This window comes from Diabrotica undecimpunctata, chromosome 9 (assembly GCF_040954645.1).
Source record: "Diabrotica undecimpunctata isolate CICGRU chromosome 9, icDiaUnde3, whole genome shotgun sequence".
Taxonomy (NCBI): Eukaryota; Metazoa; Arthropoda; class Insecta; order Coleoptera; family Chrysomelidae; genus Diabrotica; species Diabrotica undecimpunctata.
In genome coordinates this window covers 47,549,733-47,559,898 of record NC_092811.1, presented here as the reverse complement: position 1 = coordinate 47,559,898, position 10,166 = coordinate 47,549,733, and the positions used below count along the sequence as shown (strand labels likewise).

The 10,166-nt window shown below is 34.0% G+C and overlaps 1 protein-coding gene across 1 annotated transcript; it reads right to left on the bottom strand.

Moving 5' to 3' along the window:
- Nucleotides 1-6,074: 6,074 nt before the first annotated feature.
- LOC140450630 (uncharacterized) lies at nucleotides 6,075-9,515 on the bottom strand. Its single transcript, XM_072544291.1, has 6 exons — nucleotides 9,264-9,515; nucleotides 9,088-9,185; nucleotides 7,858-8,213; nucleotides 7,523-7,767; nucleotides 6,343-7,228; nucleotides 6,075-6,286 (listed from the first exon to the last, which is right to left on the bottom strand). Exons 1-6 carry the CDS (start codon nucleotides 9,513-9,515, stop codon nucleotides 6,075-6,077), a joined length of 2,049 nt encoding a protein of 682 aa, XP_072400392.1.
- Nucleotides 9,516-10,166: the final 651 nt, after the last annotated feature.

Genomic DNA, 10,166 nt, shown 5'->3' with positions numbered 1-10,166 from the left:
GTTTTTTATTGATTAGCGATATCTCCGAGCCAGAATCAATCACAATTTTAATCGCTTTATGTTTTATAAATGCATCTAAAAATATTAGATTAGAATTAGAAATTTGTCTTTCGTTTCCTATTGCTACATGATTCATCTCCCTTCTATTTTGTTGTTGGAAGCTCTGGTTATTTCTATCGTCCCTTTGTTCGTTAGTATTCCTATTCGGAAGATTTTGTGCATCTCTATTCCTGTTGTGATTTTCATATGTTCTATGTTGTGTATCATTCCGGTTATCGTAATTTTGTTGTCTATTGTAATTATTGTAATTTCTCGGCCTATATTCGTTTGTTGATCTGGGATGTCGGTTTCTCTGGTCATAATTTGATGAATACCTTCTTTCCGGTCCATTATATTGGTCATGTTGTCTTCTATTTCTCATTTCTTTTCTTTTCGCTTCTTTTAATTGAAGGAATTGGCACAGACTATCAATATCTTGATAGTTTCTCAAAATCACGTGATCTTCCAACGTTTCCTCAAAATGTCTGCTGATCATTTCTACCAGCTGTTCGGTAGAATATTTGTATTCTAGATATTTTGAATTGTTATATATCTGCAAAGCATATCTTTCTTCAGATATTCCCATTTTTTCGTGATATTTTCCATTCTGTAGCTCTTGGTTGATTTCTCTTTGTTTATTTTTTCCCCAGAAATAGTTGAGAAATTTGTTTTCAAAATCTGTCCAATTTTCAAACTCATCTTCCTTGCTTTCATACCATAACGCTGCTCCTTCTTTCAAATGGTTTCTAATTGTTTCTTTGCAATCGTCAAAATATCTAATATGTTGTAATTTGGTTTTCAAATTTTTAACAAACGGTACTGGGTGTGTTTTCCGAATATCCCCGCCAAATTGTATTTTCGCCTCGCTTGTTCCATGGATGATAACTTCTTTTCTCTCTACCCCTCTTAGTTCAATTTCTGCCATTTGTTTTTCATTTTGCTTTAATCTTCTTTCTACTTCCTTCCTGTCTTCTTGTAGCGCCATTTCAAACTTTTCTTCTAACTGTTCTAATTCCTTTTTCTGGCCAATCTTGATTTCCTTCATCTTATTTTCTACTTTCTTTTCTTGTTCTCCCATTTTCTTTTTAATTTCATTAATCTCTTCTATTTGTTGTATCAGTTCTTTCTTTATCCCCTCAACACATCCTTTAATTTCCTGTTCATAGTTTTCCAAACGCTGCTCTATATTGCTCATTGTTTGTTTTGTTTCTTGTTGATTTCTATCCATTTTTAGTGATGTTTCTTTCATTGTTTGTTTCGTTTCTGCCATTGTTTGTTTTGTTTCTTGTTGATTTTTGTCCATTTTTTGTGTCTGTAATTGCATTAGTTGTAATATTTTCTCTATTCCTGATAATTCTTTTTTTTCCTCAACTATTGTAACATTTCCTTCATTATCCGATCCTTCTTCAACAATTGTTTCCTCTTCTCTGTTATCCTCCTTCCTTTCTTGCATTTTGCTTTGGCTCCTTGTGGTCGACATGTTGTTTCTTTTCGTTACTGTTTTTGTCCCCGCCAAATGTGAAATTTTACAACACTCTATATGTTTCAGAACACGACAATATTTCTCCCCAAATGTATTAAATTTTCACGACAAATATCAAATATGCAATCAGTAAAATTCAAATAATTCAAAATAAATATCAAATGTACGATTGGTAAAGAAAATAAAATCAAATAATTCAATAGCAGTAAATATCCACTAACTACGATCAATCAATAAATCAAATTTATATTCCCTGGAAAAATTGTCAAAATACTTTCAAATTCAAATTCCCTCAATGTTATATGTTTTTATCTCTGGATTACCTGTACTTATTCCAGATCTCTTTCCCTTCCTTCAAATGTAAAGCTGCGATATTTTCAAGCCCCACGTTTTGGAAGCCAGTTATTGTGATATTTAAAGTCTTGGTGCGCCAAGCAATAATTAGCTAATTAATTTTTTTGATTAATTAAAATTATTTAAATGATATGATTATAACTCTATCACAATTTTTAATTCTTTTATCTCAGGGTTACATTCGTGCTTCAATATCTATGCTGTTACATGTGAAAGGTAAGGTCCAAAGAATACCGGAATAATAAAAAACACATATGATCTAACACTATATATTGAAATAAAAATAATGAAATAATTCACACTCAAAAGTTTTTAATAAACAAATCTCATATAATGATTCTCAAAATTGTGTCCTACGTACGTGAACAATCAAAATTAATGGTACAAACAATATTAATTAAAATCTCAAATTCCCAAACTATTCTAACTCTCCTAATCAAAATATTTATATCCTTTCTAAATTAAGTGTAAAAATTGTGTTGTCAATAAAAGAAAAAACTGCAGAAAACAAAAATATCTCTCTCTGATGATGAGTGGTCCAAATCCTTGTTCCTTGGAGACTATATTATCTCCTCTCAACCGCTCCCTATGTAATCAGCAATCTTACAACAGATTGTTGCAAGTATATCGTCCTTAATGATCTCCTTCAAAAGCAACAATCATTCAAATTATGATAGCCTTTCTCCTCTCGATAAACTGAATCTCTCGTTGGCCCGAGTAAAAATATGACTCTTGGAATATCTTCTCTTTACGATAAACTGAATCTCTCGTTGGCCTGAACAGTGACTCTTGGAATATAAGTAGAGAAATATGACTTACAATATTTGCCGCTTTAAGCTTCTGTCAGATACACTAACTCCACAAACACTCGCTAACATTCCACTACTGCTTGCTACATTTCGGGAACCCCAGAAAACAAATGCTGTTCGTCGTACAGACTTGAAAAACCAACTGCCTATCTTTTCTCTCTCCTCAATCTAGCTAAACTTTCATTCCTACATATCTATCCCACCTTTTTCAATCTCCGCCAATCAAAACTCGTCACAATTCCCCCATTCTTTCATTTCGATACCAAACAAATTTTTACCTATAATTATAAAATTTCCTAAAACTTATTTACAAATAATATTTTTCTATAATTCTTAAAAACTAACAAAAACCTCTTTCTAAAATCTCTTCTATTGTCTTTAATCACTGCATTAACGTATTAGGAAAAACCCGGTTCAATTGTCTTATGCGGGTCACTCAAGTATAACAAAGAAATCATTTATGCAAACTTACATTTTGTTTAGTACAGGTAATCCAAGAACTTAATAACTTTCGTTCTTCGAAATGCTTGTTGGTTATTATCCTACTTATCGGAATTATTTTAATGTTTTTGAAATTTGAAATATTTTAAAACAAACCAATATTTTCCTCGATTTTACATATCATAACAATATATATATATATATATATATATATATATATATATATATATATATATATATATATATGTAAAAGATAAAATCTTTTAGCGAAAGCCGCTATCGCTTTATTAAATTAAATGGCCAAATATATGGCCTAGGAGGACAAATTCGTTAAACTTCCTGTGCTCCAATCGGTATCAATAAAGTGTTATGATTATTTCGGCCTATCCCAGCCTCATCAGACACTTGGACTGATACAAATTCAAACTCGGAAAGTCCATTCGTTGGACTTTCCGAGGGAGTCTATGGGAGTTTCTATGGGAGTCTTATCTTTTATCTTAGAATAAAGATTATTAATTGTGAGGGCTGATCTACAAGCCACATTAAGTTTAATGTTGTTATTATTATTACCAAAGCTATTTTCAACACTTTTCAGAATCCTTGTTAACCCCGTAGTGATATCTCTGAAATATGGCAATGAAAAATATTTGTTGATAGGAGTATCCGAGACTGGGTTCCCACTTAAGACATCAGGATCAGCATTGTTAGTCGAGAGGGAAGGTGAAGTATCTTCGTTATGGATAGTATTAAACAAAATCTTATTCACTAATGTTGTTGGATAAGCGTTTGAAATAAAAAGTTTCTGTAGGATTTGTAGGTTTTTTGTATGAAATGAAGGATCTGATAGTTTTATTACTCTATTTTTCATCTGTTTGATTAAGTTGACTTTGGTAGAATTATTATGGTAAGAGTGGTAGTTAAGGTATCTACCAGAATGGGTCATAGGTTTTTTATTTTAATGTTGATGCTTTCCCTGATCATCCTTATGTCGAGAAAGGGGACGGGCCAATTACCATCTTCCCCCTCTATAGTGAATGGATGTAGGGGTCATAACCATTGCAAGTATCTAATAGTTCATCTACCTTGTCATTGGGTATAGCCAAAAGGATATCATCAACATATTTTTTAATAAATGGAATTTGAAAGGATAGTAAAGAAATGACTGAGTCTAATACATAATTCATAACGTAAGTTGCAATGATAGGAGAAATCTTTGCTCCCATAGGGGTACCGAAAGTTTGTTGATAGAATTTACCATTAAATGAGAAGTAAGTGTTGTTAAAGAGAAATTCGACGATGCTGATGAATCTGTCATAAGACATGGAGCAACAACCTCTAATACGGTCCCAGTTGATTTCTATTGATGTCAAACATATTCCTAGATGAACGTTGCTGAATAAGGATACAACGTCAAGGCTAACCAGGACATAATTTGATGGTAGTATGTAACCATTATATTTATTTACCATCTCAAAGGAATCTTTAATTTAATATTGAATTTCATAATTATATGCATTAGTAAGTATGTCTGTAACAAAAGCTGAGATATTTTCAGTGGGTGTTCCAATGGAAGCTACTATGGGACGAACCGATAGTGTTGGTTTGTGGATTTTTGGCAAAGCATAAAACTTTGCAATGTTCCCATTACTTGTTGTTAGTTTTTTCTTTGTGTTACGGTCAATCTCATTGGAAGAGGCTAAGGATGCGATTAATGTATTGCATTTCCTTTGTAGAGAAGAAGTGAGATTGGATGTAAGATCTATCATTCTCAATGAGAGAAGAACACAGTTGTAAGTAGTGAGTTCTTTCTAAGATGACTGTAACATTACCTTTGTCTGCTTTTGTCACTAAGAGCTCAGGATTATATTTAAGAAATTTTTTAGTTTTAGTATATAAGTTATGAAAAAAAGTATTAGATGATTTAGAAGTATTCAAAATGTGATTAGTGATAATGTTGGTGGTTCTTGACCGGATTAAGTTTTGCTCTAATTCAGATGGCAATGAAGAAATTATGTATTCTAAGTCTGCTAAAAGTGTTTTTACTTGAAAATCTTATGTACTGTGTGTGTACATCAGGAAATATTTGTTCAATGAGAGTATTTTGCGAATCAGCGATTGTGCAGAAATCGGTCGGTAATTTTACGTATCCAGTTTCATCTGTAGCAACTTTTCTATTACCGATATCTAAGAGTTGTTTTGAGAATGTTTCAGCGGATGGATCTTGAAGCATTTGAACGCGCATATTTACTTTCAGCTGTACTTTTTTAACATTACGCCACAATGGAGATGATTTTAAGCAAGCGTTGATCTCATCAGCGTATGTTGAACGTGGAATGACGGAAAGTGTTTGTCTGAAATCACCTGAAAGCATCAACAGAGTGCCGATAAATAGTTTGTCGTTGTTTTTAATATCTTAACGCCTCAATTGAATGTTTGTGTGCCATAGTACATTCATCCCAGATGATAATTTTACACTGTTTTAGCTGCAATACGCATTGCCCGATGATGCAACGGCCAATGCGATGCCATTATTTGATTGTATTTCAGCAAGAATTAGTGAAATAAGGAATGCTTTGCCAGTTCCACCCGGTGCATCCAAAAAGAAGAACCCACCTTGTCCTGCTGAAACTGCGAGCAAGATGCGGTCATAAATGGTTCTTTGTTCCTCATTCATTAGTGGGATATGAATAGCAGTACTATACTAGTAACTGCAGTACCACACTATATTCTATAGTGTGGTACTGCAGGTCACGATTCGTTTCAGTGTTAATTAAATCAGATGCAGTCCGATTTGGCGAATTCATGCCGAAATGAGTGAGTGATAAGTTGGTAATGACAATGCAAAGATCCTCAATAGAAATCAATGCTTCATTGTACATAGCGTCGCTGAATGTTATCGTTAGATCGTTGCACCGTGTACGATGTTGATGGAATATGTCATCAGTCATTCAATCTTTGTGACTATCCCACAATATCTGTGCTCGAGCTGGGAAACATGTAGTCAACACTATAGCGAATAGTAGACGAATTTGTATTGCTGTACAGTTCAATGCAGCTTCAGCAAGCATACACTCCCACTGGTTGTCGTCTTCCAGCAAGCCGAGTGCAAGGCATGCGTCTTTATATGTTGGATACTGTTGCCCATTCACTTTACGTATATCTTGAAATAATAATGGGTCAGTAACATTAACCAACAACAGTCGAATATAAAAGCACTCAGTGTATCTTGGATTAACTGTAAATAATCGCCCCAAAGCGTTCGATTTAAATAAATTGAGACATGCATCAACTGGTGAGCCTTGCTTGCGGGCCATCCATTTTTTGTTTGAGCCCATGTGAAATATTGTGGTACTTGTGAATAGAGTAATGTTCTTGCAAAGGCACCAAAATCATCCATACTATTACACAATTCAAAAAATGCTGTGAGTATAGTTTTAGGTGGATTTGTAGCACGATCAATCATTGTCTCGTTCGTGAAAAATACACGCTGACCGTTTTCAAGATGGACGGCTAAATGAACAACTACTGGATCCGCTTCATTGGAGCTGATGTACCGTCCAATTTGGTAGAGCGTAATTTCATCGCTTTTATTCATTGGAGGAGCATTTACATTAGTATTTTCTACTCTAAACACAGCCGTATCACTGCCTTTATGGACATACTTGAAAATATATTTGATGCTCTTCAAAGAAGTGCAAAACTCAACATTAATATGAGCATTGTATGTCTTGCTTAGCAGAGGTGAATATGGCACCACCCAACGATTGTCAATGTCTGTGTTGCTGATATTTTTAATAAATAAGTATCCGCCATTATCGGGACTTCTTCGACGATATATTGGATATCCGTCGGTATTTTTTATCGTATCATTAGTGAAATCTTTAGGGAAATTTTTAGTACATTTTCCATGTGCCATGCAAGGCGATGAACGATGAAGAGTACCACATGGACCATGGATCATGTTTGCTGTAACAATATCAAACAGCACTTGGTCAGCAGACGGATCTGGAATTTCCGCAGAAATGATACTATCGATTTCTTCAGGACGGATTTTGTCGATTAACCAAACCAAAATGTGCGCATGAGGTAATCCCCTCTTTTGCTATTAAACTGAATACAGCCAGCAACGTGTGGGACCGAATACATGTAATTTAGTAATGTAACTTATTAGAGACTTCAACTTTTGTCTGAATACACGTGCTGTAATGTCATGACGCGATGTATTGCATTTTGGCCAGGCAATAGCAAAGATGTAATCTCTGGCCATTTTGGATTACATGTGAACGTGATAAACACGGTCGTTCATATTCGCGGACGTAAGTCATAGCATCCTGTATATATTCTTGCATATGACGTGGACTGCCTATATACGATGATGGTAAAATGACAGAGTTACCAATTTCGGCGACGTCGGCGTTGTTGTTAATAGCGTCTCGTAAGTGAATGACTCTTCCGCACGCAGCTTGAGTTGATTATATCGTAAGTATCGTAGTCGTTCGCCCTCTATCTTCGCGTACATGTCGACAATGAATTGTTGACAAAGCTCACGACATCGTAGAATGCCGTTCTCCAGGCCGCGCCGAATCATTAATCGGTACGCATAATAATCTTTCGAGCTAACATTCTTGTTTGTTTCAGCTCCTGTAATAATATATTTATGATTATTAATTTAAATTAATTCTGTTCAATAATTTAATTGTTTTGTTAAATGGTTAATGATAAATTAAGTACCTGATACGGGATCTCGTTGTTTTATGTTTATGCAATATCCGTCTTGCCGCTTCCAAAATATTAGCGGATATTGGAGAGCATCATATGAACGATGTGTATCAGCAATGAACTGAAGATTATTATTTCTTCTACGAATCACAATTTCTCGTGTACCTGTACGATCGCCAACCATGATTCCAGCAACGTCTTCAACAACAGGTGCATTGAATCTACGAATATATTCTCCAGCTGGTGTTTTATCAGGGTTAATGACAATAGCGTGATTAGCGCTTTGTAATTTGTGCATGTGTGATTTGAATATTTTCAACAATTCATTGTGCTCGTTCAATAGAGCGTTCAAGTCGCTGACGATGCGCCTGGCAAAAAATGAATCAAGGTTATTATAGTCACAACGTGCATTCACGCGATTAGCAAGTGTGCTTCGGGAATCCTCGCGGCCCATAAAATAGATTTTAAAAAAATTATGTGGTTCGTTTGGCGTTGGCCAAACTTGGCCAGTGCCAAGCCCATTGAGCCCATTTTATGATAAACTTGGCCTCTGATTTTGTATGGATGGATGTAATCTTGGCCTCTCAATTAATGCATTAACATTTTTGAATTCGTACCGAGCAGATAGAAGTCAGCAAGCTAGAGTTGGTAATTTTTTCTAAGTTGGTAAGTTAAGGAATAGTCCGTAACTTCTGGAGTTCCTCAGGGCAGCAACCTGGGACCACTCTTATTTGCTTGCTTTATAAATGAATCTTTCTAGTTGTCTCAAATTTTCCACTTGTTTAATGTTTGAAGATGATTTTAAGATGTTTAGAGTTTTAGAAGATCAATGTGATTGCCAGCTATTACAACTAGATTTGAATGCAGTATCTACTTGGTTTCAGATAAATAGAATGGATCTAAAAGTGTTCAGTGATGACCTTCACACGTAACAGGAACTTTATTAAAATAGTTTATTAAGGATTTGTATTTAAATACACAAAAAAATGATTCTCCCAATCATTGTATAATACCTAATAGAAAATTTAGTAAGTGACTATAAGCACAATTAAAAAAAACTGTGTGTTCTATAATTATTGTTTCTATGTGGATATGACAGTTGTCAGATTTCAAGTTGTAAAGTTATTATGATAATAGAAGAACAAACAATATTTATTTATTTATAAAGTACTTATATATATATATATATATATATATATATATATATATATATATATATATATATATATATAATCAAAGTACATATCTTTCATACTTTTAGTAGCCCTAGGGGAAACCTCATTGTAGCTACTTGAACTTACAGATCTTAACAGCCTACGTTTTCTTGGGTTTTCTGGTGTCTGAAAAGAGTTTTTGTTTTAATTATTGTAATAAAATATTTGTATCAAATATTGACATATACTACCAAAAGAACTTACCGAACTGTAATTATGTTCTTCAAACACATCTGGTTCACTATCGGATATACGAGCAGTAATTGTGCTGCTTGATAGTTCGTGATCATCAAAATCTATAACTGTCTCTGGGGGTTGATTCACATCCTCGCTGTCCAAAGGATCATTCCTTGAACTGTTTAATCCATATATAGCAGCGTCCCCAATTATCCTTATAATTTTTACTTCTAAATCACTTAAGATTCCTTTTAAAGGACGACCTCCTGTTTGGGTCATGCTATTTTTTATGACACTAGCCTTCTTTTTAACTTTATTTTTTAAGTCAATCCATACCTATCTACAAAAAATAAATATATGAAATAGGTATTTTGTCTTGTTTAAAATTAAAAATTTGAACAGAACAGAAAAAATTCTACGTGTTATAAAGTATCTACAGTATTTATGCTCAACTCAAAGTATGTACTTACTCTTTGCCATTTTTTGCTATTTTTTTTGGGCCCACTTACACCATTTAACTGAGTACTGAAAATCTCCCACATCGCCTTTTTTCGGTAGTGTTGGTAAAGAAACGACTATAAGTATAAGTACTTCATCACCAAAGAGAAGAAAATGTTCAGAAGTTTGGAAATTTTTTAAAAAATCAAGCGACAAAAGGTTTGCAAAATGTCTTAAATGTGGCAAAGAATGTAAAACTAGCGGTAACACAAGTAATGTAACTGACCATTTGAAGAAATTCCATCCCAACTTAATATATGAAAAAATGGCAACCGAAGACCCTGAATTTACTTCTACTAGTTCTACTAGTGCATCAACATCAGCTCGTTCCAGTATCCGATCAATAAGCCCGTTTTTCAAACGAGAAGTTCATTATGAACGTAATTCTTTAATGAAAAAAAAAATCTTGATAGATCACTAACCATTATGATT